This window comes from Agelaius phoeniceus, chromosome 2, assembly GCF_051311805.1.
Source record: "Agelaius phoeniceus isolate bAgePho1 chromosome 2, bAgePho1.hap1, whole genome shotgun sequence".
NCBI lineage: Eukaryota > Metazoa > Chordata > Aves > Passeriformes > Icteridae > Agelaius > Agelaius phoeniceus.
This window is the reverse complement of record NC_135266.1, coordinates 25,289,095-25,315,146: the sequence shown is the minus strand read 5'-3', so window position 1 is coordinate 25,315,146 and position 26,052 is coordinate 25,289,095. Positions and strand designations below refer to the sequence as shown.

Genomic DNA, 26,052 nt, shown 5'->3' with positions numbered 1-26,052 from the left:
TATTTTCAGGAGCTAACAGGCTGCCAGCCGTTCTCTGACCTGAAAGGCAATGCAAAAAGAGATTCATTCCCTAAAGTGACCGAATTGACTCGACACAGTGGAGACCATTATGCTGAATTAGTCACACATTTCCTACGAACATCTCCCTCAAAAACCTCGCTAGGCAGAAGCCGCGCTGGGGTTATACCAAAGCACAAGGCTGGGTACGCGCCGTGCCAGCGGGGCCCTGCCGGCCCAAGCCCCGCACCGCAGGCTCACCATGGCAGCGCTCCGCACACCGCGCCGAGAGCGGCCCGAGCGGCCCGGGAGCGGCGCTGCCCCCGCGGCCCGGCGGGAGGCGGTGGCGCCCGGCCCGGCCCCGCCCGCAGGCCCCGCCCCTTCCTGCGCCCCGGCGGCCCCGGCCCCGCTCCGCCGCGGGTCCCGCACGGGCGGCGCGGCTCTGGCGGCGGGTTGTGCCCGCTCCCCGCCCGCGGCCGGGCAACCTGCGGGCCATGCTGCGCGGGGCGGCGGCGGCGGCCGCCCGGCGGTGCGGGCTCGGCCCCGGTGCCGGTGCCGGCCGGGGGCAGGCGGGAGCGCGGCGGTGCTCGGGCGCTGCGCGGCGGCGGCAGTGGGCGCCTCCGGCGGGGTGCAACAGCGGGATCGTGGCTTACAACAGCCGGAGCCGGAGCAAGGAGCCGCTCGTGCTGGCCACGGAAGGAGTGGCGACCTGGTAGCGCCTTGCGGCGCGGCGGGCAGGCGGGCGGGGGTGACAGGAGCGGTTTGTGTCCGGAAACAGCTCCTGTGTCCCGTTCTGGGCTCCAGTACACGAAAGACGTGGAGCTACTGGATAAAGGCTTAGAGAAGGGTCACAAAAGTGATTAAAGGACCGAAGCGTCTCTCTTGCGAGGAGAGACTGCAGGAGCTGGGCCTGTTTAGTTTAGGGGAGTGAAGACTGAGAGGGGATCTCAGCAATACATATAAATATCTCAAAGATGGGTGTCAAGAGGATCGTACGAGGCTTCTTTTGGCATTGCCTAGTAGCAGGACGAGGAGTCGTGGCCATAAACTAAAACACAAGAAGTTTCACCTCAACATGGGAAAGAACTTCTTTATGTTGAGGGTGGGAGAGCACTCAGGCTGTCCAGGTGGCTCATGGAGACTCCCTCTGTGGAGACATTCAAAACGTACCTGGACACATTCCTGTGTCACCTGCTGTAGGTGACCCTGCCTTGACAGGGGTTTGGACTGGGTGATCTTCCAACCCTAACAATTCTGTGATTCTGTTTGCCTCCCCTCTCTGCAGGTACAGCTGTGGGCCAACGGTGTATGACCATGCACACCTCGGGCACGCCTGGTGAGTCGTGGATGGCACCGTGGGGGCATCCAGGCACATACACAGCACTGGACATCCCATGCCAGGGGTGCCAGGGATACAGTGCCGGACATCCTCAGGCTGCAGTGTGTGTCCTGGTGACAGAGCTGTGACCGGTGACACGAGGCCCAGCCTTTGGCCTCCTGTGCTGTGCAAAGGGCAAAAGTCTGTTTGTTATGTATTTTTCCTCTTGTGCTGGGGTAGTCCATAAAGGGGCTGTTGGTTCTGCTGCCTGGCTAAGGCAGAGACAATGTGTGTCTGTGTCTTGGGAAGAAGCATTAGGAATGTGTGCGGTTTGTTTGGGTAGGGTGAGTTGTTACAAATCGTATCAACCTCTCATGTGGAGGAGTTGTGATCCTGGAGCCTCTCAGCTGTGTGAAAAGATAGTTTCACCTCAGGTTAGGTCAGGCATTGTGTTTGCACCAAGGAAAAGCCATGCAGGGCTGGCTAATAGAAAAGTGCTTTCAAGGTTCATAGATGAACACATCGCATCTTAAATCTCAGAAAGTCCAGGTAGCTTAAAGGCCTTTTTGCAGAGTAACACTGTAGTGGCTTACTGTGTTTAAAAATAAAAAAACAATCCAGAGCAGCACATTTTTCTCTGTAGTTCATTAGGATTGTTAAAACAATAACCTATAGCTTCATTATAAGTAACTTTGAAAAAGTACTTTAAATACACCAGAAGAAGTTGCTGGTACTTGTTTCAAAACAACATGCCTGATGAGTAGATATGCAGGGTGTCTGCTGTTCCTGTGAAACTGAGGAGAGTTGCAGCAGTAGGTCAAGCTGCTCTTAAGGTTCTTAAAGAGCAGGTTGTGTTGTGCTCTTTGGAAGAGCAGGGGTTTATCAGATAATTGCCGTATGTATGAAGATCAGATATTATGCATTTCAGTAACTGAATAATTCCCAATCAATGTAAGGGATTTCACAGCTTCTCATCCTGTCTCAACTTCATTCAGAAACTTGTGTTGAATCTTGCTCATGTTGAACTGAGCCATCGCAGTAACTGCACAACTGCTGCTTTGTTCTGTAAAAAGGAAGACTTAAAATACCAGTTATATGAAAGTACTGTTGTCAGTGCTAATGTTAATGCTGCTGTACTGTTGTGTCTATGTTGTGGTGTCTTTTTCCTCCTTGCTTTTGTCAAGTCTCAGCAGAAAACTGACCTAGCTTTTTACTTGTGACCTAAAAATCAAGAACACAATATCTTGGACTTGTTGTTTGTATTTAGTATTTTCAGGAAAGTCATAGTAATTGGTGTATTTAAATCTACAGCTCTTTGTGATATGGGCTACATTACAGTTTACCTTGAAATAATAGCAATTTAAAATCATCACTTGAAAGTAACTGTGTAAAAAAGATGGTTATAAGTTTCTTGTCTTTATCCCTCAGTTGAGGTTCTCTAGTGTGGTAGGGCCTGTCTTCCCTGACATGGTGTAATAGGGAAGGGAATTGCAGAGATGCTTCTGTCCTAAGGGGTATAGTTGATCTAGACCACAATGTTTTATAGAGGTGGAGAATTTAACCCGTTGGTCTTGCAGCTCTCTGTGGCTTTTAAATGTCTGTTTTTTCAGTGGTCTCTTGCCCTCAACTTCCTTGATTAAAAGAGGGAGTAGAAAGGCCTTGCTTACACTTGCTGGTTTTTTACCCATCTTTTCTTACCCATGTCTAAACTAGCAATTTCAGGCTTTCCCACTGTGGAGGTTTGCCATACATCTTCCTCACCCGGGTCTGACCTCTTCACGTGCTAATTTAAGAAAGGATGGTTAGTGCTGAATATTGCCTTTGGTGTATCATGCAGATACACCAGGTATAATTCTCTGTTTTAGCACCTCTTTAACCACCTTCACTTGTTGTTCCTGTTGCCTGACAAGGTGTCTGCACTGAAGACCTTTTGCTCTCTTTTCTCATCAGTTAAACCCTCCAGCGTGGGAGGACTTGGCTGTTCCTTTCCAGTATCTCTGGTCTTACACATGTCAGTGTTGACATTCTGTTGCTCAGCTGATTTGTTCAGGATGGTGGAGCACTCTTGGTTCTATTTGTTTATTTATTTTTAAAAATGGTATCTTTTTTTCCCCAGTAGCCAGGTCCAACCAGAGAACAGCTGAAATGTGTCCTGCTGTTGGGGGCCAGGAGAGGCCCTGGGCAATAGCAAAAAGTCAGATGGAGTGGTGGCTGTTGCTGCTCTGCTGCTCTTGTTAAATACCCTCATTTTGATGTACTCCTGCCACATGTTCTTTTCTTACTAGAATTCCCTTTTTTCCCCTCTGTCTTACATGTGTCAAACACAACAAATGGAGCAGGTAATAAAGCAGAAACGGATCATGGAAATGAGTTTGAGATCCTTGAAGAGAATTTGGAAATAATGGCATTATTTTTCTTCTGTCCTGTTTCCATTCCACAAGGAGTTCTTTTTCTCTAAATAATTTAACATTCTCTAGTATGTTGTGTATCCAGTCCTAAAAACAGATGCTCTGCCTCCATATGACATCCAACACCCATTCTATATAGAGAAAAAAGTAAGACAGGCAAATAATAATATTTTTTTCCCCCCAGTTCTGGGTCTGACCTTGATTGTACTGGTTTGACCTGCAGCCTGGTTGGCATCCAGGTTCCTGGCTGAATGCTTTGAAGTAAGAGTAAAACCAGCCATGAGAGATTTCTCTTGCACGTGCTCTACCACCCCCTGATCTTGACTGTCTGTTTTGGCTGGGTTTTTTTATCAGTGCTGAAGTGGTAAAGACCCTGTGGTATCAGGAATTCTGCTCTTGTTCTTGCAGAGTTTCTTCCATTAATTCAGTTGGAAGATGAGAGGACAGGGAACAGTGTGAAATTTGTGCCTGCTCTGGGAACAGTGACTGCAGGGCTGTTAAATCTAATATCAAGCTTTTGATGCTGGCGTTGTTCCTCTGAACAGGATCCAAAGGCCAATTTAATATTCTTATGGAATCGTGTCACCACATTAGATCAGCCTTACTCCCAGTGAGCTGCTATTCATTAAAAACTATCTCCCTGGCAGCAAGGCTTTCAAAAAGTCTTTTTTTCAGCATGGGCACGGCACAAACAACAACTAAAAGTATTTTTCTTCATTGAGATATTCTGCATCCATAAATCAGTACCTTAGTGCTACCTGGCACCTGCAGGGAAGGGTGCAAATCCATTTCTGGAGTTGCTTACACTTCTTTGTTCTGACAGCCATGGGAGTTGCAGTTTGTGTGATGCTGTGAATGAAATGGGAATCTGTAGGTCTGTGAACCTCCTTGCTGGCTTTGGAGAAAACAGCCCAGAAAGACTGAGGATTCTCATCATCTTGCAGGGCAGACACAGAGATTTTAGTCACCTTCTACTATCTCACCTAGTAATTTAGTTTAAATCAGTCAAAGTGTGTTTTGAGAATTACAAATGGAGAGTCTGTGAGCAGAAGGAGCTGCAGCAACCCTCTACAGCTTGTATATCCATCAATCTATCAGCATTAAATACTCTGCTTTGTGGTAAAAGCCCTGAATAATTTTCAGAATAACTTTTATTCTCAAGTGTAAATAAAACAGAATAAGCTATAGAGCATCTACTCTTTGCTATCACAAAAGATCTGTGGTGGTGTATGAATGAAATACTTTATTGGTGGATGGTAACTGTTGTTACTCAACCCTAAGAAAAGTTAATTTGAATCCTGCTTTATTTCTCCCTGTTCTTTTGCTGCATGACTTTTGAAAACCTGTTAGGATATACTAAGCCTAAGGGATGTATTTCAAGAACATCTGATCTCTGTGTCTCATTTTGTCCTGTTGGCTTTGAAAGAGTCTCCCAGCTCCTGTAGCTTGTGATACCCTTTGAATAAAGAGATGCAACAAAAGAAAACACTCAGAAAATCTGATGTAATGTGTCGCTAATGCCAGAAGAGGGTAGGCCAGTTCAAGAGAAATTTGCTTGACTTTTGTGCAGGTAGCAACTGGTTTTGGAAAAACACCTTATGTACTGAAGATCTTTTCATTGCAAGTGTTGGGATTAATTAGATTGTCCCTGTGGCTGTTGGTTATTTTTGTTTTAGTTTATTCTTACTACTGCATGTTCAAAAGCTCGTGTTTCTTTCTCTTCCAGCTCCTATGTTAGGTTTGATATAATTCGAAGGATAATGACAAGGTTTTTTGGAATTGAAGTTATCATGGTGATGGGGATCACAGACATAGATGACAAGATAATAAAAAGAGCCAATGAGGTAGGTGTGTGCTGCAGTCTTTGAGTAACCTTTTGGTATTTTCTAAGCTGCTTATATAGGAAAATTAACCTGGGTTTGGGGTTCTTTAGTTATGTTTGTTTTAATTAGTAGGTAATTCATGTTGATATTTCTGGTCCCCTAGTGTGGCTGTGATGGGTCTGGGAGTGAGGAGGGCTGAGTGTCGAGAGCTGTGGGGGTAAATTGATACAGAGCTGTGTGATGGGGAGAGGCAGAGAGGAAGCTGCCTTACAGCACCCACAGCTGGGATTTTCCTGCCCTCTCCCCCTGCCTGAGAGGCTGGAAGGGAACAAAAGCCCTGTGTGAATCCTCAGCACAGTGAAATTATCCCACAGCTTAGCAGCCAGGAGGGCTCTAGGTCAGTTCTGGAGAAGTGTTGTGTGCTGTGATCATGCAAGGCAGCACTGTACGTACAGCCCTGCCACGTGGGGCAGAGGGCAGCTCCTGGAAGGTGCCGAGCACCATCTAGCTGCAATGTCAGCACCTTGGAAAGCTTCACCAGGCCTGGCTGAATTTGTCACCCACAGGAAAGTTAACATTGTGTGTACAGGTAAGTCTTGATAAGACTGGGGCTCTAAGGGGTTCTTGGCAGAATTTTTAATATGACCTTTTTTACCAGATTAGCTTGGTCAGTGATTATTTAAATAACTTTATTTTTTAATGGTTTTAAAAACACTTTTTGAATCCTGAAGCACTGAGTGTATTCTGTGTTTTTATTCTGCATTTTGAGTCCTTTTGTTTAATTTGATTTTAGAATCTGTAACTCATGTCTTTGGGATCATAAGTGAATGTGTGGGATTGAATTGCAGTTGCAAGCTTTAAGATAGTTTCTTGGAGCCAGAGAATTTGACAGCTGTTCCTTTTACTTATCTTTAAGTAAACAGTTACTTTCTCAGTTAAATATAGGCCCCTGCATTCAAATGAATACTAGCAGAAATATGTCTGTTCCCTTAGTCCATTTACTTGCAGTTTTCTAAGGCAGTAAACAATTCTAAACAAAGAACCCCCCTTCAAAATTCAGGCGTATTAAATCCATGTTTGCATTTTAAATTTTTTCCTTATTGTCAGAACATCTTAGAGATTTTGTGTTTGAGGAGGGGGAAATAACATGTTCTTGAAAGATGTGTTGCTTTACTACATTCTTTGGTTCTATGAAGTCATCTTTTCTTGGCTTTTTTTTTTTTTATGACCTTTTGAAGTGTTTGCTCAACCATTTTTTTTGGATGGCCAGGGTCTCTACCTCAGTAGCCTGCTTTTGTTGTTGGAACCTGAAGCATTACAGTGGTAAATCAACATGTCTGAGCTTGTTCATCATCCCCTGGTGGGGTTCATCTTGGGGAAACCTCAGAGTTGGGTACTAGTTCATGATGAACGTGCTGTATGCCATCAGTGGCCCTTTGAGAGAGAGATGAATCTCTTTGTGTGTTGAACATGGGAGGAAATTCACCATCTCCTTTCTGGAGGCACCTTTGTTTCTTTCTTGATCAAAGCAGGAGCTAAGCTGTCTAGAGAGGTGAATCCAGGCACTGGTCTGTAGGCAGAAGCTTGTCTTTGTATTTTGGTGCTGAGCATTGTCCTCATTTCATTGCTGCATGAACATTGTCTTCACCAGAACCCTGCTTTGTCCAGGAGTTTGTACAAACAGTGGTACCCACCTGCTCGCTCAAAATCAGAACCCATAGAGATGCTCTAGTAGTGAATTGGAAGTGATGAAATGAGATTGATACTGTTAATGATTCAGTTACCTGCAAGATGGAGACTGACAGTATGTTGTCTTCTCCCCAGTAGTTTGTTCTCAGAGAAGATGTAAAAGCATGCATTTGAAACACTTTGATACCATGCTTTGGCTTGCTAGGGCAGGTTTTGCTGTCCTGCATCTTTCAATCCCTGGTCTCTTCTGAGTGTTTGAGAACAAGTACCTTACCAGGTGCAAGTTCCTTTCCTTTTGGGTTGCGTTTTCTCATCCCCTCTGCAAGAGGAACCTGTTCATGTCCCATGAATGAGAAATGTAGAGAAGGTGCTTGAGAAATGCTGGACTTGGCGAAGCGTGGAACTGGCTTTCAGTATTGAGATCTATGAGTACCCATGATCTGCTGAAATAGCTTATTTTTCTTAATCACTGAAAATGAATATCTTGTCTCATCCTGCAAGTCTCTGATCTGTCTTTCTGACACATAGGTGGTATTGGTGTTTCCTGTCAGTAAGTTGAATGGTTTTTATGTCCTGTGTATGGTAGTATATTTTGTCACTGGAAATGAAAGACCCTCTCAAGAGAAAAATAATAAGAGAGGGAAGGAGTTTATTATTTTAGTCTTTGGTTGCTTTCTCTTAAAAGAGATATATTAATATTTTGCAAATTAAGAAGCATAAATGAAATACTACTTCTAAGTTATTTATAATTTATATCTCCTCTCTGTCAATGTTAGATTAATAAGCCTTTCTGACTCTACCTTGGGGGCTCTCTAAGTCTTCCAATTAGCTATTAGCTGTCTGAGAAAAGATTGCCATATTTTATATCATTACTCTGACTTATGATTTGCCAATCTGCTTCTCTTTTTTTCAGATGAATATATCACCAGTAGCTCTTGCTCGTATTTATGAAGAAGACTTTAAACAAGATATGGCTGCCTTAAAGGTACAAACACTCAAGATTCTAAATTTAAGAGTATTTTCTAAGAAATTATTTTGGTAAAGAAGAATCTGGTTGTGAGAGTTTGATCTGAAAAAATAAATTTGTTGCTTGGAAACTGAGTGCTGATTTACTTTTCATTCTTCTGGAATGATTTTGCACACCTTTTGAGTAAGGAGATGTGGGGAGAAGCAATCCTGAGCTTTGGAATGAACAAATGAAACTTTGTAACAGTTTTTTTCCATATTCAGTAGATCCTTGATTCACAGATACTACTATAATGCAGAAACAGCCTGATTGAAAGCACAGGAAACACGAAATCTTCTTTCATTGATTTCAAGTGACTTTGCTTCTTGTCTCCCTGTCAGAGGCAGAGAATGAGCCACTGGGAAAATCAGGGTTTATCTTTGCCACCCCTCTGTGTGTATTATCTTAAATACTACTTATGAATTTTTTATGATACTTGCAACTTTTTTTAAAGATACAATTGAGAAGAATGTTCTTTTATTTTGTTTCCTAGAATGAAGGAACTCATTGGCAGTGTGTTAATGCAATGTTACTCTTTCTTTAAGGTCCTTCCTCCTACAGTATATATGAGGGTGACTGACAATATTCCTCAAATAATTTCCTTTATAAAAACAATAATTTCCAGTGGACAAGCTTATGCAACCTCGCAAGGTAAGACTTTGAGCAAGGTAACTCCTTGTTCAGCACATGTATAGGAAGTCACTGCTCTTAGTAATCCTGTTTTGGAATCAGGTGAGATACCTTGTTCCAGGCTTTCCTTCTGTTGCTTAACAGGGTGTGAGTGAATTGTTTGTGATGACATGAGTGGGCAGAACAACTATTACTCAATTTCTAAGCTAAATGTAGCTCATTATTTATTATAATTGTTTACTGTAATAAACTGCTGTCTAAACTCCTTGGGGAAGGCCTGGCCTGGTTTCTATAAGAAAGCTGGGGGAACCTCTGAAGAGGAGCTGTGTATCTCCTATGTGCTGTAAAAGATGTGTCTGCAAAGCAAAATGTGTGGGTTTCTTTTTTTAGCAGAGGTGGTGGTTGTAGAAGAATTCAAGTGCATTGTAACTGGACTAGGTGTAGCTTGAGCTGCAGTAGGGGAGGGGATTGCTGGTTGTGCATGGGCAAGGAAGAGCCTGGGAGATCCCCAGAATTCAAAATTATGCTTTGGGCAGAATGAGTATGTGCACAGAAGCTACTGAAAAACTGGATAACATGGGAACATCTGCTACTACTTTTGCCATATTTCTAAATTTCTAAATCAGAATTTCAAATGGGAGTGGAAGAGCGCTTTGTTTTGCTTTCAGTGAAATGTTATCAAGTTCTCATCAATGTGCTCCATCTTTGCTATTCAACTAAACATTTCTTTTGTATTAGGCAATGTTTATTTTGATGTTAATTCCTGGGGAAAAAGATACGGAGTGTTAACTGCTATTAACCCTGATACCCAAGATGAAGCAGGTAAGTTCGTGGCATGAGCTTGTTTGTGTTAATGCATAGTTTGAATGCATTTTGCATCTATGTGCAAACTTTCATTCAACAGTCTGAAACAGTTTTCTAACCCATTGTGTATAGCTAAGTTTCTGGTTAATTAGGATTACAGTGCTTTCACAGTTATTTTTTGAGGCACTCACTGTTGCCAGTGCAGGAGGAAAGTTGGGTTTTCTTCTTCCTTTTGTCCTTCCCTCTATACCTTTGTTCTGGTACCTTAGAACAATTAGGATTCTTAAGCAATTTTAATTAAATACTTGGCAGTGGTACGTAGAAACTTCACACTGAGGTGGTGCTCTTGCTGTTGCAGTAACCAGCAGTGAGGTACTCAAGGGAAAACACTGGGAAACCTCACCTACCATGTTCTTGTTGGGGCAGTTGCACTACTCTGAAGTTAACTAGATTAATTGCTTCCTTCATTACTTGTCACTGGGCTAAGCATCCTCTGTGTGAGGGCGAGCAATCTCTTCATAGGCTGTGCTAGAGCAGGCCTGTACCCTGGGCTGTGGAGATTTTGCTCCAGTTCCTGCTTTGCAGGATTGCTGAACCTCTGTTTAGCAGGGTAGTAAGGGTCTGATCAGGTTTCTGCATCAGAGAATTTGATTCAGGTCTTCTACATCCTTTTGCAAACTAAAGTTCAGTATTTCATCATTAAAAAAAAAATCTGTTTGTAATTACTGAAAATGCCTTGGGGGCTGATGCTCAGGTGCAGCCAGAACTTCTCACAGCTCTGCTCTGGAGTTGTTTCAGTGCACAGAGGGAATGCATCTTGTCAACAGTTATTTAGAGGTAATTACTGAGTGCAGAGAGCCAGCTCCTCCTGGGCTGCACAGGGAGGAGGAGCATTGCCAGCAGCTCAGTGGAGGTGGTCCTTCTCTGCTCAGCACTGGTGAGACTGCCTGGAGTGCAGGGCTGGTGCTGGGCTCCCCAGAACAGCAGTGGAGAAAGCCAGCAAAGGGTCACAATAATGATGGAGGAGCATCTTTCATCTCCAAATACTGGAGCATCTTTCATGTGAGGAAAAGCAGACAGAGCTGGACCACTGAGCCTGGAGAAGAGAAGGCTCAGGGGAATCCTACCCATGTGTACTCATACCGATGGAGTAGAGCAGATGGAGCCAGGCTTTTCTCTGTGGTGCTTGGTGATGGGACAAGAGGCACTGATCACAACTTGAAACATGGGAAACTTTATTTAAAGCCAAGAAAAATCCCTTTTACCCTGAGGATGGTTAACACAGACCATGTTGCTCAGAGAGGCTGTGGAGTCTCCATCCTCAGAGCCTAACTGGACACCATCCTGGGCAGCCTGCTGCAGCTGCTCCTGCTCTGAGCAGGGGGTTGGATTAGGCTGTCCCCACATGTGCCTTCCAGCCTCAGCTGTGACTGATTGTGTGTTTTACCCTGCTTCCCCTCTAGTCACAGCTGAGTGCATTCTTATTTCTAAAGATTTTGACACTTGTTTTGCTTAAAACTGAGATGTTGAAGTGTGCTCTTTTATAGCAGTATACTTAAAAAAGGGCTGAAGAGGGTTGGAGTCAGCAGATCCTGGTCACTCAGAACTTGGGGATCTAGTGAAAGAGCCCAGGTGAAGATTCAGTGGACAAAACTAGGGTTATATTTCTGTATCTTTAGTTCTTAGGAATTTTGAGTTGTATGATTCTAAAAGTGAAGCCATGTATTTGTCAGAAATAAAGTCCAGAGTCCAGAGCCCTGTTCTGTGGCTCCTGACAGGGGTTGCTGTGTGTTTGACTGGAGGTTAGGAGTCAGCAGATAGGAACAGTCCTGCAGTATTGTAGCAAAAAGGACTGCATCTTTGGCAATGTAGTGAAGGAAGGAACAAATACAGCTGTGAGGAAACCTTTGTAGAAAACCCATTGGTGAAAACAGTAGTGATAAGTTGCTACTGTCCAAGAATAGTTTTGATTCTTACCTCTGTGCACTTCTTTGTTTTATAAAATCTAAAACACAAAGTAATTGTGTCCCAGAGAAAAAATTGTGGGGGTTTATGTTTGTTTGTTTGTGTGGTTTGGTTTGGTTTGGTTTTATTACCTTTTCTGCTATAGTGCGGTCAATTTTTCCTGGGGAAACTGGCTGATATGTAACTAAATTAATGAAAAATAAGGCAACCAGAGAAGGATAAAAGGACTAATAGGGTAGGATATATTAAGGAATCTTGAATCCATCTTTGTAGCTTGTCAAAATCTATTTCAATATTCCAATATTTCAATATTTCAATTTTCCCCTGTGTGAGGGGGAAGAGAGGGAAGTTGTAGTGAAAAGAAGTTGATTGAAGGGGATTAAAATCAGAGTAGTTCACTAAATACACATTTCCTCTTGCTTTCATTGGTCATTTTTTTTCTTTGAGACATATCCCATTAACAAATCACTTATTCTTGCCAGCTGATTCTGACAAACGACATGGTAAAGATTTTGCCCTGTGGAAGGCTGCCAAGCCTCAAGAGCTATCTTGGAATTCTCCCTGGGGAAAAGGACGACCTGGATGGCACATCGAATGTTCCACAATATCAAGGTCAGATTTCTTGGATTTTGATAAATCTAATGCTATTTTTCATTTTCAATCACAGTACAATGGTAGCAGCATACTGAAATTGTTTTCTGACAGTAGGTAGCACTGGTTTTAATGTGACCATTTTATAGAACTTGGGATGTCACATGTGGCCCAGATAAACTCTGCTTCACCTTACTGTCACAGCTGTCTCTATGTTTTGGCACCTTCTCTAGAGTCAGACTTGGTGCTTAAAATATGGCACACGGGATCACACAGTCCATTAGCAGTCTATGGACTTGAGCTGAGTAACCAAAGGTGTGGTGAAAGTTATGGTACCTCTTCCATTCACTTCCCTTCCACTTCTAGCAGTCTCCATCAGTCCTAGTTCAGGATGTAGGTGTCAGGAGGACAGGGTGTGGGATTACAGCTTGATCTATGAGATCTTGCTGGCCTTATCTTAACAGCAGCTGTGGATGTTCATGCTCGTAATCGAAGTGTTATTCAGCATTCTTGCTGAGTAGCGTTTTGCTTGCACTTGGTTTGATGTAATTTGCTCTTAATTTAAAGTTTCATTTTCACCACAGGAGAAAAAGGTCTTCTCTCCTGGAAGATTGATAGTGTACTTAGTTTTGCATTAGTCTCTGATCTTTTTTTGGAAGCTAATAAGAAATAGTTTAGATCTGACCTTGTTCAGCTTAAGTTTTCAGCTAAAGCTGAAAGAAGATGGAACCAGCTGCCTTAGGTTTCTCTTTCATATGCTTTTCTGGTGCACCTGGGATTGTTAGTCTTTTCCACCTGCTTGTGAAAAGTGTTTATAAGGGTGATTTTCTGTCTGTAAATAGTTTCAGCATAGTGAGGCAGCTCTTAAAGCAATCAAAGTGCACAAAATCATGCTGTGTTTGATGTACAACCTCTGACAGAAGTGCACAGATAAGAAATGCCAGTTACAACATGGCTTGTCTGCTAATGCAGTGCTGTTTATAGTCTGCATTTCTTTCTCTAAAAATGTATTTTACTGAGGCTGGATGAGGCTCTTGCCATATAAATAAAAGACCCACGGAGAGCATGATTGTAGTAATCTTGGACTGTGAAAAATGGAGAGCTTACTTTGGTAAGTGACCTAAAACAATTTGTTGTCCCAGTCAGCTGCTGAAGGCCCATTTTTAAGTAATACTTAGTTGTCTGTTTTGCCAAGTGTCTCAAAGCACTTTAACTATGTTAGGTGAATTAATTTTGATAAGTCTGTGAATGAGGAGTCTCTGGTCTCTAGAGCAGCCCTGCAGGAGGGAATCCCCTGCTTTGATCCCCTCAGGTCTGTCATTCTCTTCTCATTTTCCCTTGTGGTGAGGTGGGTGGCTCCTCCTGTCCCTGTGCATTTGGCAGATCCATCTGTCACCTCTCTCCAGCTCTTAATGGTTTTGCTGGAGGAAACAGGAATTGCTTCTCTGTACAAGGTGGCACAAGGGGAGGTGAGGGTCAGTCCTGGGAAGATTTGTGCTTTAGCTGGTTTTGAAGCAGGCAGGAGCAGAGAAGGATGAACTTGGGAAATGGTGACAGCTGCTCTTTCTTCCTTCTCTCTTCTCCTCCTTGTCTTTTCCTCCTGTGCCCCAACAGCTTCTGCAAAGCCATCATATGGCACAGTGTTAGCAGCGTGTTTTGTCTCAAAAAAGGACCAAAGTATTAATGTTTAGTCAGCTACCAGGATCACCTTGTTAAGGTGACATATGGGAGGCCTGTGTGTTTGTCTGTGGGCCTTGCATCTTTCCTGCTTGAGCACTCCTGGTTTCTGAGCAGTTAAGGTTGACTCACATCCCTGTGAGGCTGTAAGTGTAAACTTTGTTTAACAGGCAAAATAAAGTTGCTAACCTGCCCAGCTTGACCTGACTGCACACACTATTGTTTGAATTCTTACAGGAAAGGTACAAGATAAGGAAGAGTAATACCAAATTTATAGATGTAAGTTGTTAGGTTTGCGCATAAAGGCACCTGTCTGATAATGAAACTGTAGCAGAACAAGGAAAGGAGACATCCTGCTTGCTGTCCTTTAAGGAATTGCTTCTAGTAAGGAGAAGTAATTGTGAACAGATATGGGTCCTGTCTGTACAAGTTCTGCTGCAGTTTTGGTACCCAAGGTATGTGTAAAATCTTGTTTTAAAACTGCAGTTACTAAGTTATACACTTAAATATATGTTGTTTCATCTTATTTTTATTTGTATTTCTTTTTACAAAAAGCTTTTGTGGTGTTCTGCTTACTGATCAGGAAAATATTGTTACAGTGCAGTGTTTGGAAAGCAGCTGGACATCCATACTGGGGGAATAGATCTTGCATTTCCTCATCATGAAAATGAAATTGCACAGTGTGAGGTGTATCATCAGTGTGAGCAGTGGGGGAATTACTTTCTGCATTCTGGTAAGTAAAATATTGATCACTTGAGAGGCCTGTGCAAATACAATAGTTTGGGATTTTTAAGTTTGGCATTTCATGCTGTGAGAACACGTTACACTGCCTGGCATTGTGTAGAACTGCTCCTTGCTCCCTCTGCATAAAGGAGCTTCATTCAGTGAAGTTTGTGCTGTACAGTGCTTTGAACTACGTCACTGATGGCTCCAGTGCTGTTCCCATTGATGGAAGCCTTGGCATTTGTTCCTCCTGTTGCTGTCATGGTGGTTCTGGATGGACAGCTGAAGTCAACAGAAAGTCAGATTCAAGTCTGCAGCCTCTCTTTTGCTGATTAGTATTTTGGGCAGGATGTCTCTATGAACTCTTGAAGCTGGTTCTGTGAATAGAAGAGCGGCAGAGTTAAGCCTGTGGTGCACTCTGGGAATTACATGAGCTTTCATTTTTATATATTTGTACTGTATGGGATGAATATTGAATTCTAGTTTCAGTTCCCAGTGTAGAGCCTGTTGTAAATCAATAGCAATTGTCCAGAGGCTGGTGCATCCTCCAGGGTGTGCTTTGTTCCCAAGGTGCTGTGGAATCCACTGCATTTCCACTGAGATGCACTGGTTACTGCCAAGGGGAGCCTTCTGTTGACAAACCAGTGAATCTGGCTTTTCAAACTTGGAACTGAATCTGTAGGGGAAATATTTTTTGATACCAGCTAAATAAAGAAGAGTCGATTAAAAAAAAAAATAAGGAGAACTTAATTCCAAGGGCAATTTTTACAGTGAAGTTCTCTAGGAGCTGACAGATTACATTCATTAAGTCAGAAAGAGTTGCTGGAGGATCATGGTGTGAATTATTTAGGGCAAATGAATCAGCTTCAGAAACAATTTATTCTGCTAACAGACTTCAGAATTTTAGCAGCTCAGAATTGGAGGAGCAGTCCCCATTAGAGGAAGAAAATCCCTGCACTGGGGATAAATCTTATAAGGACTTTATTTTTAGACTACTTGTACTCTGGGAAGAGCGCCAAACCAAAGTTATGAAAATCCTTGTATTTTGTGTTCTTGAATGAAATCATTCTAAGTACTGAAACTCTTGGAAGAGGAATATTAATTCAAATTCAGATGTTACTGGTACATTTTTCGGAAAACACAGTCCAACTATTTTAAACTTGTTTGCCTGAAGTTAATTAAGTCAGTATTTAGGCACCTTTGCAAAAGAGAGAAAGTAATCTTAGCCAGACTCTTCCCCTTCTCCCAGGAGAATTTTGGCTGTGGGTTTTACTTGAGTCCCAAGAGCTGCAGGTGTCCAGTTGTGTCTGACAGCCTGAATATGCTTATTGAGTGTCCCAGGTTTAATGATGCACTGGTGAAAGTGGCCTCACCTGCTGGCAGACAGGACAGTGAAAGCAAGGTTTTTTGTCATGGGTAGCTGCTCTAGCTGGTTCTGCATCCATGGATTTTTTGATTCATTCCTACTCTCCATAGAGTATGTTGTACAAAATGAAATTTTGAGTAGGTCAGGATAGGACTTCACATGGTGAGTTCCTGTTGCTTTGAATCATTATCAGAAATAGCTGAAGAGTGAAACAATGAGCTTTTCAGGTCCAGTTATCAGGCCTGAGCTTGTTGTTTTCATATCCAGATGAGTGTAATGGGGATTTTATCTACTTGTGGAAGCAAGAGGGTTTCAGGCAAGGCTGCAAAGCAGCTCTGTGTAGCAAGTAGCACAGAATCCAGACAGCTGCATGGGTTGCTGAGCAAGAAATGCCACTTCTGTCACCACTCATGAAAGCAGGAGCATGATCATATGTTGTCCTTGCACTCTGAGGCACTGGTAGCCCTGGGCTGCCAAATGTGAAAGAATGCAGTACTGGTAGGGTATTACAGAGCAAGAGAAACTTATGCTTAAAAATCTGCCTCAAAGTATGAATAAGTGCTAGATGCTGCAGGTCACAGAAAAGTGCCTAAAATCTCATGTTAGTTGTGGGTGGTTGGTAACTTACAGAATTACTCTTTCATTAGAAGAAGTCTCTTAAGGCTTTTAATAACATTTCTGAAATTATGCTGAGTAGTCTTTCAGTGGCAGCATGTTTGCCATCTCTGTGGTGCTGTGAATAATTGGTGTTTTCCATCAGTGATGCTGCCATGGCTCACATGGATGAGACCTCTAAGCAGGCAGCCTCAGGCTATACTTCTCCTGTCTTTCTTCGACAGAGCTTTCAGTCCTAAAGCCAAGCTCTACATACTCTTTTAAATGCAGTGTTACTACCTTTTTCCTGTGCTTCAGCCCTGCAAAGCAGTGATCTGTGTGACTCTTCAATGTTCTAGCAGTGCTCAGAGGTCACACTTCAAAACAAACTAATTCAAATTAGATATTGTAGCTGCATCACTCCCTCACCCTGCTTTTTCTCAGTCTCACAAGTCTGGAGAAGTTGAGAATCTGTAGAAAATTCATTTTGCATTTAAGATATTTTGAACCAGTGCTTTAAAACTTTGGGGTAAAAAAATAATGTTAACAGCCATCAGCAAGTAATAAGTACAGAAGATGAACTTTTAAGGATTTTTTAATGCTAGATCACTGGAAAATATTTCTTAAAATACTTCTGAAAAATCAAGAGTAACAGATAAAGTACTTGTGAAGCCTGAAACTGTTTCCTTGCTTGTTTTTATCAGTTTATTGTCAATTCTGGGCAGGGGGACTCATGGTGGTGGTGGGTGGTTGTTTTTTTTTTTATGTTTTAAATGACTGTGTTTTAAAATTCACCCAGTGGAAGTTTTGAGAATGGAGACATGTGCAGGACTGTAGGCAAAGCTTTTGAAACGTGTTCCCCATTACATTGAAATGTTTGGCATGTATCCATCATAGCATATGCTGCCTCCAACATTTCCAGTGTCTCAGTGCAGTCTTTCTCATTTGCTCCCTATTCAGAAGCACACTTGTTTATCCTGATTAATTCTGTTTTTTTTTTACTATAGGGCACTTGCATGTTAAAGGAAGTGAAGAAAAAATGTCAAAGTCATTAAAAAACTACATAACAATTAAGGTAATTTCTTTGTTTGAATTGAAGCAATTTTGTAGGTTTGTAATATGTAAATATTAATCACAGCCCTCTTTTGAGAAAGCTTTGGCGTGTGTGCTTGTGCTGCAGTGTTTCTCTAGTACTGATGTATCTGTTTATGTGGATCTGGAGGTAGGATACCTGTTCAGATTCATGGTTTGCTTATAGCAATGGATCTTGCTGAGCTGAGAGTGCTTGTAGGAGCAGAGTTTGTGCCCAGTACCAGAATCCTGGACTGTACATTTGTGGTTGGACTTGACAGTCTCAGGGGTCTTTTCCAACTTGAATGATTCTGTTCTGTAGTGATGGGTTCTCATCAGTCTATCCTTAATAATGCTTTGAAAAAGCATGGACACAGAAAAGAATGGATGTTTTTCTTAGTCCTTCTTTAGGTGAAATGGGACATAGTGTCATTGTTTTGTCATGAAGCTGCTGGGGATCCTGAAGCACACTGTTGCAGCAGTCTCTCCCATTACCCTTTATATGGTGACCTTGCTGAGGCACAGAAGCTTTGCCTTTTGATACCCACGAGCCACATGATTGTGTGATATTTCACTGTGTCCCCAGGTCTTTGGTGTGGCCCAGAGCAGGGTTTCTCTGCCAGCTGTGTGTGCTCCAGCTGTGCTGGGGTGGCTCCCAGGATGGCTGATGCCTACTGCTGCCATAGGGTGATTTCCTTCCTTTAGACAAAGCTTGGGAAACTGCTTTGGCATATGTGTTCCCCTTTGCCCTCTTGGAAAAATTAATTAAAATCCCTTTAAAATGAAGTTCAATATGAGCTGCTTTATTCCTAAGTCTTCTGATGCTGTCTGGGGACAGTTAAGCCCTGTTTTCCTGGAGCTCACAATTTTTACAGAAATCTCATGTCTCAGCAGATGTTGTGGACAGGGTGGAGAAATGACCACAAATTCAGAGCATGGAGTTAAAAGCAGCATATAAAAATGTTCCTCTCCATGTCCCCCAGGATGGCACAGCTTGTGTTGAGGAAACAAGTATTTCTGGCCTGTCTCTCTTTCCTTGTAGGTCCCTGCTTTTCATGTCTGCCCTTACACATGGGTAACAAGCATTAATCTTTCCTGAGAAGTGATTTTCAATCCAGTGAAACAATTTTTTCCTGTGCAGCTGCCTTGCACCTTGAAAGCTAAGCTACATGGAAGGTTTTATGCCTGTGCCCAAAGAGGGCAGGTCTGTCCAGGATCTTCCCTTGGTCCAGCCAGTTGCCACCTGCATCCCAGGCTGTCACCTGGGCACAGCAGCCCAGCATTCTCTGCATCCAGCTGCCTTGTTTCCCTCCCCTTGTATCCTACTCCAGTTTTTTATTTCCTTTTTTTAATAGCTAATTTTAAAAATAAATTAATTTAAAATTAATTAATTAAAAAAAATTAATTCTGACCCTGAAAATCAAAGTGATTGTGATAACACAGGGCCAAGCAAGCTGCTTTCAAAGAGCTGTGATTTTTCATCTGTTCTCTGTTTTAAAGGAAATTCAGAGTTGTTTTTTCTAGTTTGGATGGTCCTTTACCAAATTTGAATTTATTTCTGTACTGTACTCATATTGTTCTACCTCTGTATATTAGTGTAAAGCTGCTGGGCATATGGGGTACTCATTTATATCCAGTTTATTTTAAAAACCCACAACAAACAAACAAACACCCACCAAAACAATCAGTACCACTGTTTCTTGATTGTGATTGCCTCAATTATTTCTATTTTCACTTGAGAGACAGCACATTGCTGATGCTTTTCCGCTGTTCAGGCTGGTTTGGTCTTGTACCAGAAGACTATTTCAAAATGTGAGGTTTAAGCAAATAACACTTTCCATATTTTCTCACTTGTACTGTCTTCTTACTATTTTGGATTTTTGTGGCGCTTCAATGATCCTCACCAGTTTGCAAATTAAAAAAAAAAAAAGCAGAAGTGCAATAGTCACAGTCAATCTACCACAGTGTCCAGCCTTGCTGAGAGCAGGGTTGGAAGTGATTGAATGTTTTATTAGTGTACCTTCCAAACATTTAAATAGTTCATTATACTGTTAATATACGTTAATTGTACTAGTAGTAATACTAGTAGTTTACTGTTTACTGGAGTAAATTATTTGTAAAGCTAGATTAATATTAGAGTGGAGTTTATTAGGCTTCATAATTAACACAGATAATTCTTTTTATAGTGCTGGGATTTATCTTTGTTCACTCTCTGTGTTTCTTCATATTCTAGTCCTGCAGAAAAAGCACACTTATTTTCTTTTTCAAGAAATCTTTTTTTTTTTTTTTTTGTAAAGTTTTCAAAACTCAGGAGCTTTCCTCTGTGTAAGATTGTATCCCAATCTTAGTCTGATAATTTCATTTTGGGTTTTCTTTGCAAAGGTGTTTTTAAAGTGTATGTTTGATTGTACTTGCAAAGTAATTTTCACTATCTTATATTGGACATTGTGTGTGTATTTATATCTTGTATATATGTATGCACATCTGTCTTACATGGAATTGAATTTTATTTAGTTTAGGTTTTAAAGCAGTGTTAGAGTTTGAAGATTTTATGCCTGTCTTAAATTGAAAGATGCATTATTTGTCATGTTAGTTTGAAAAGCCAAGGGATGGAAGAGCTCCTGAAGAAACTGATATCATACTAAAGCTGTCCTTTTGTGCATGGAGTTTAGGATTTCCTGAAGAGATGTTCGTCAGATCAATTCAGAATGTTTTGTTTGCGTGGCAGATACAGCTCAGGTAAGGAGCAGCCCCTCCCTGCTGAGCTGTGCATGGCTTTCCCCACACCTTTCCCAGCTTTCCCCACACCTTTCCCAGCTTTCCCCACACCTTTCCCAGCTTTCCCCACGCCTTTCCCAGTTTTCCCCACACCTTTCCCAGCCTTTCCCAGCTCCGGAGCGAGCTCCCCGTGCGGGTCCCTGCGGTTCCCAAATGCAGTGGGTGGAAAGGGTTTGGTGGTGCTCTGTGGGGCTGCTCTTTGGCTCACATTTAGAAAATTGTCTTTACTGAGCACAGTACATAACCATTCATTTAAATACCTTCTTGAGCTGCAGTTAGTTGTGACTCGTAGTTAATTGCACTTTTAATTAATGAATTACCTCTGTCTCTGATTTGCGTCTGTTGTAGTTACTTGTATTGCAGTCACGATCAGCTGGTTTTGGAGCTGTATCTAGATAGAGCTGTGGCTTATATTCCTGTAGAGGGTATGATGAGAGCTGGCTAATAATTTTTTATCTCCCTGCTGTGTTACCATTTTTGTCCTGTGGAGTTCCTGAGTGTTCAGGCAGTTCTGTGCAGTGCAGCTGGCTTAGACCAGCACATGATAACCTAATGAACACCTTAAGTCTGGCAGATCATCTCTCTGCTGATGGGGAGATTTTGTCAGCTTCCCTGGGTACCCCATAGTGTTTCCAGCAGGTAGATGCTACTTTGAGCTGGAAGAGGTTTTTGTATGTCTGTGTTCCTACCAGGTTATTGGGACCTGCCAAAAGCAGATGGTAGTTCCTTAACCATTGCTGGGTCACCTGGCTCATTGGCTGTCCTGGCATGGCAAGGGAATGGTGGAGCATGGGGCTGCAGCTGCTGTGGTGTTCCAGTGGGCCTTGGATAAAGCACCTGTAGCAGTGTGACTGTGAGAGCTGGCATGGCCAAGGCTCTGGGGCACTGCTCGTGCCTGCCATTGTGCAGTGTGCTGCCAGTCTTTGTAGTCGTGCAGTCATTGGACTGAGAAGTCTTTCTGCTTGTTCATACTGCTAACTGCCTTGTAGGAGCCACCCATGTGATCTTCCTGGTGGATCCTCCCTCTTCTAGGGCAGTTGAAGGCATCAGGAATTGAGTAATTGCAGTATTTCAAAGCATGGGATAGTAAAGAGAGAGGTGGTTATTAACTCCCCTGCAACTGTCACAGAAAGAGAGGGGTGCATCCAACTGAAGATCTGCTGCAGAGCAGCATCCTGTTGAGGTGTGCAGTGGATTGTTGGCATGCTTGGCTGTTTTGGGGTGATGCTGCAGGGCAGTGGCAACTTGGCTGATTGTTTCTTTTAGGAGATGAAATACCTTGTGTACACTTAGGTGTCGCCCTGGCTGGGGGCACTTGGGAGTCATGAGCAAATGTGTGTTTAAAACAAGAGGAAAGACTAACACCTGCTACCACTATCATGTATACATGTTTGTCATGTGAGCAAGAGCTAAGTGTCTGGTAGTTTCTAACCTTGCCTCAGGACAAGGAATGGCACTGGAGCCCTGTAATGGAGAGGTGCCTGCAGGCTTTCTTCACTCCCTGTCAGCTGGCTGCCTTTGAGCCTGTGGTTTTTGCATTACTTCTAGGATAAACACCCCCCTGAGGCAGAAAAAGAGTGCTACCTGTCTGGATGTGGGTGGCTTTGATGAAAGGATATGGTGGTGTCAGATCAGAGTATAAGCCAGTTGGCAGGTAAGGGTTGCTCAAAAGCCTGCACTTCCCACCTCCACCTTACAAGCCATGTGCATTATTAGTTTCCCATAAAGAGCCAGAGTTGGTCTCTGCTGAGCCAGGTATTCACTGTGCTGCCTGTCAGCTTGTGTCCCTGCTGTCAATATTCACTTTGGTCTAAACATAACTTTACTGCACTCCTCATCTTGCTGTCTGCTCATATTTTTATTAGAAGTGAGATCCCAGGCACCTTCTTGTTTCTTAAAAGGTTTTTATAGCCTAGACCCATGGGCAATGGCTCCTACCACTCCTACCTGCCAAAGAAAGCCTTTCATAAAATCCAGGTTTGGGGGTCAGGTGGTACCACAAACATTGGATTGAATCTGTAAAAAAGATCTTTGTAGGCACGTGGATGAGGGCAGCTGCTGACAGCTGGGAATGGCTCATGCTTGATACTGTGTTTTCTTTGGCTTGGAATGGACTTTTTTATTGTCTGGGCTACCCCCCTGTCTCTGTCTGTGCTAACAGGCACAAATAGAGACAAATATGAGTCCCAACTTCCCTAGCCTTGGAGGGGCAAGGGTTGAAAGGGGTGTGTGCAAGGAGGTGCATGTGTTTCATGGGTGTGGAGTCCCTTCCTGTGATGATCACTGTCAGAGGGAGGATAAAGCTGCATGCCTTGCTTGTGGGGAAGAGGAGAAAAGTTAGAGAGAAGAGACTTTTATCATCCATAATGTATTTTTGTATGAGGTTCCTCTGCTTCATCTGTCTTTCTGCCTCTCTGGTGGTGGGGCAGAGCTGCTCTGGGTGCAGCTGAGCTCTGGGGGCAGTGGGGATTCTCTGGGCTGTCAGTGACAAAGGAGGGAAGGAGTGGGGAGCACAATGGTTTGTAGGACCAGTGCTGTGCTGTGGATTTGCAGTGCCTGCAGGCAGTGATTTAGGAGTATGCCCTGAACTAGGGATGAAGAATGAACTAAAGTAGGTTTCATCAGGATAAACTTTTATCAAGTATTCCTTGCAGAATTCTTGTAACCAGGTTAATCAGTTAAGTAATGCTAGTGTATATAAATGATCATTCTCACTGTCTCACTGTGTTGTAGAGGTGTTTACACTGATCTTTTTGAAAACTGAGTAAGACTTGATTTAATGAAGCAGTAATGCAGATTTTTAATTACACACAAGTGAAAAATCTGACAAATACAGGTCCAGACTTACACTTTTGTTACACTGGGGTAAATCCTGTATAAAGTCTGTTTAAACAGTTAGGCTTCCTTGGGATTTAGGCTAATGGAAATGAGATTGGGTCTCACATCTGGCTGCTTTTTCCCTCTTACATCTGTCCTCTTGGTAGAACTGTTTGCTCTAAAGAGTCTGTCTGGGCAGCACTGGGTAATTCTACAAAGCAGCTGGATGCACCACAGGCAGGACCAGAGGTGAGATTTCTGTGGAAGCTATGGGTGATGCTCATTGCTGATGATACCAGGAGTATGCTGGCAGCTGTAGTTTGGATGTACCTTATTGCTGAGATCAGGAGTGCAGCAGTGAAGCAATGCTGCTCTGGCCATGGATGGCTCTGGTGTGGGGGAAGGAATGGGGGAAGGAGTGCACTCAAACTTAGGCCTGTCCTAAGGACACAACTTCCACTGAGGTCAGGTGAGCTCTCTTATGTGGGGTCCAAAAGCTTTTCTACAGAAAATTGCACATTCCTGTACAATTAATAAAAAAAAAAGCCTGTCACTGATAGCAATTCCCAGTAAAAGTGACAGTGAGCTTGTCTGGCACCCCTGCACTTCACAGGGTGCAGGCAAGGCCAGGGGAGCCTGCTGAACTCCTGCCAGCAGGAGTGGGCTCTGGAAGCTCCCAAGGTGGAATTGCCTGCCAATGTGCAAAATCCCTCCCTGAATGCAGTGGGGATTTTGCACATGTCTGTGTGCATGGATGCCTTGTTAGTGGTAGGGCTGATGTTACTGTGGCTGCTGGAAGAGAAGCTCTGTAGGGTTCCTGTATGGCACATCTCATTGCAAAGTGGAGCTCAGCTGTGCATGCAAGGAATCATTTACCTTGAGGTTTTCTCTTTCTTTCCAGTGGCCATAAGAGGCTTTGATATGTGTGAGTGTGATGAATCCCACCCTAGACATGCCCTTGTGAATTTAAGCAATTTGTATTTTCTCTAAAAATAGCTTTCTCAAAGTGGTGTGGTCAGTTTAGCTTTGATGTGAGGGAATTGTTCAGGAGCTAGACCACAAATTTTGGGTTCATCTAGATTTTAGATGCTGGTGAAGCAGCCCTTTAAGCAGAGTTGCTAGTGAGGGTTAGGCTTCTTTGGACATCTCCAAATACAGATTGTGCCTACCTAAATTAGAATTGGCACAAAATTAGAGATACATGTTGCCATTACTAGAACACTTAGAAGTATATTAAATCCTGCTGCTTTGAATTGATAATTTTGCAGAGAAATTCAAAAATGGAAAAAAATTCAAGTTAAAGAGTGATTGCTTCAGTAAACTTCCAGATTCAACTTTTTGAATCAGTTTGATAAGTGTTCCAGTAGGTTATACTTTGTCATATGTAGTGATTGTCTTTTATATTGATTTAATCCTCCTGGTGTGCATGAAGAATGGAGCTTTTAATTAAATGTGCAATTAATTGTAAGAAGTTTGCTATGCAAATAGTAACAAACTTCTCCTTTGTCTCCAAATTATTCCTATGTATGACAGACAACATTTTCTCCATCATAATGCCTTGATTTCTTTTTTCTTAGCAGTAGAATTTAGTGAGGAGAGCATGGAAGATGCAAAGAACCTTCTTCAGGCAATCTCCTCATTTATTAGAGATGCAAATGCTTATATAAAAGGACAGCTGGTGTGTGACCCTGTTAGAGAAGACATATTGTGGGAAAGGTAAGTGCACTTCCTGTATCTTAAAAGATTGTGATTATGTGAGCAGTAGTTGGCTGACAGACTCCTGTTTAAGAAGCAGGACAAGAAGGACTAAGCAGCAGTCCTCCCTCCCAGCCCAAAAACAAGGGCAGGTTTTTAAAAAATTCTCTTTCTAGCCAGCTGTTTTTGCTCTTAGTCTGCTATCCTCAGTTCACTGTGGTTTTAAGATCTGTGTTACTTTTCTGGTGTGCCTGTCCTAACACAGTCTTGGCCCCTCGTGGGTGATGTAGGAGGCAAAGCTGTGGCAGTTGTGAGGCTCCCCAGTTGTAAGCAGAGCTGGGCTGTGGTGCCTGGAGAAGAAAGAGGATGAATGGAGAGTGACACACCTTGGGCACCTGGATTTGTAATCAGGCTGGCTGGCACTGTGGTGTGCTGCAGAGGGGCTACTGAGAGATTGGCCATGGGCAGGGGTGTCACAGGGCAGGAAGCAATTCCAATTGTTGTGACCTTGACAATGCTGAGGAGAATCCTTGGGAGTCCATTATGAAAACCAGATTATCTTCAGGACTGAGATGTGCTGTGTGCAAAGCTGAGAGCAGATCACAGAGTCAGGGTAGGAGGGCACTGAGTGCCCTGAAGCAAGGTTAGTGCAGGCAGCCCTGGGCTGCACAGTCAGAGGGGAGACAGCCTGTGCTGTGGAGGTGAGAGGCAGCTTCTTGTGGCTCAGGCACCTCACTGTTGGGGGGGAAGCTTGTGCCTGCACTGACTGAGGGTTGCAAGGGGCACTGGAGCACATTACAGGAAAGTGGAGTTGCATTAATTAGCTGTGGTATTTGGCAAAAGCAAATCCTTCAGCAGGAGGCTGCAGGAGATCTGTTGGTGCAAGATAAAGCTGAGAGGTGTGAGGAACTTGAAATGGATAATCAGTAGGGGATGTGTGGGAGGGCACAACTTGTGTATTCCTAGGTGTAAAAACAACCAAAATGAAACAAAGCTCATAATTAGGGAAGTGTTAGATACTCAGTGGAGAGGGGTAAGGTTGCAGGGAAAAGTGTTGGGAAGAATGAATTAGAACAGCAGTCATCCAGTATCTGAGGGGA

At 43.0% G+C, this 26,052-nt stretch overlaps 1 protein-coding gene across 4 annotated transcripts in view; it reads left to right on the top strand.

Annotated features, from left to right (window-relative positions):
• Positions 1-376: 376 nt before the first annotated feature.
• The window catches only part of CARS2 (cysteinyl-tRNA synthetase 2, mitochondrial), a 35,161-nt gene continuing 9,485 nt past the window's right edge, over positions 377-26,052 (top strand). The window contains exons 1-11 of one of the 4 annotated variants that reach the window (XM_054653894.2): positions 377-709; positions 1,283-1,333; positions 5,450-5,567; positions 8,149-8,220; positions 8,787-8,892; positions 9,610-9,693; positions 12,123-12,252; positions 14,508-14,641; positions 17,599-17,666; positions 20,335-20,401; positions 24,835-24,973. In XM_054653894.2, coding sequence (XP_054509869.1) covers positions 492-709; positions 1,283-1,333; positions 5,450-5,567; positions 8,149-8,220; positions 8,787-8,892; positions 9,610-9,693; positions 12,123-12,252; positions 14,508-14,641; positions 17,599-17,666; positions 20,335-20,401; positions 24,835-24,973 — 1,187 coding nt within the window. In that variant the 5' untranslated portion in view covers positions 377-491. Of the gene's footprint in view, positions 710-1,282; positions 1,334-5,449; positions 5,568-5,989; positions 6,136-8,148; positions 8,221-8,786; positions 8,893-9,609; positions 9,694-12,122; positions 12,253-14,507; positions 14,642-17,598; positions 17,667-20,334; positions 20,402-24,834; positions 24,974-26,052 lie in introns of those variants that run through there. The other 3 variants (XM_054653887.2, XM_054653879.2, XM_077173319.1) reach the window with 3 other exon arrangements.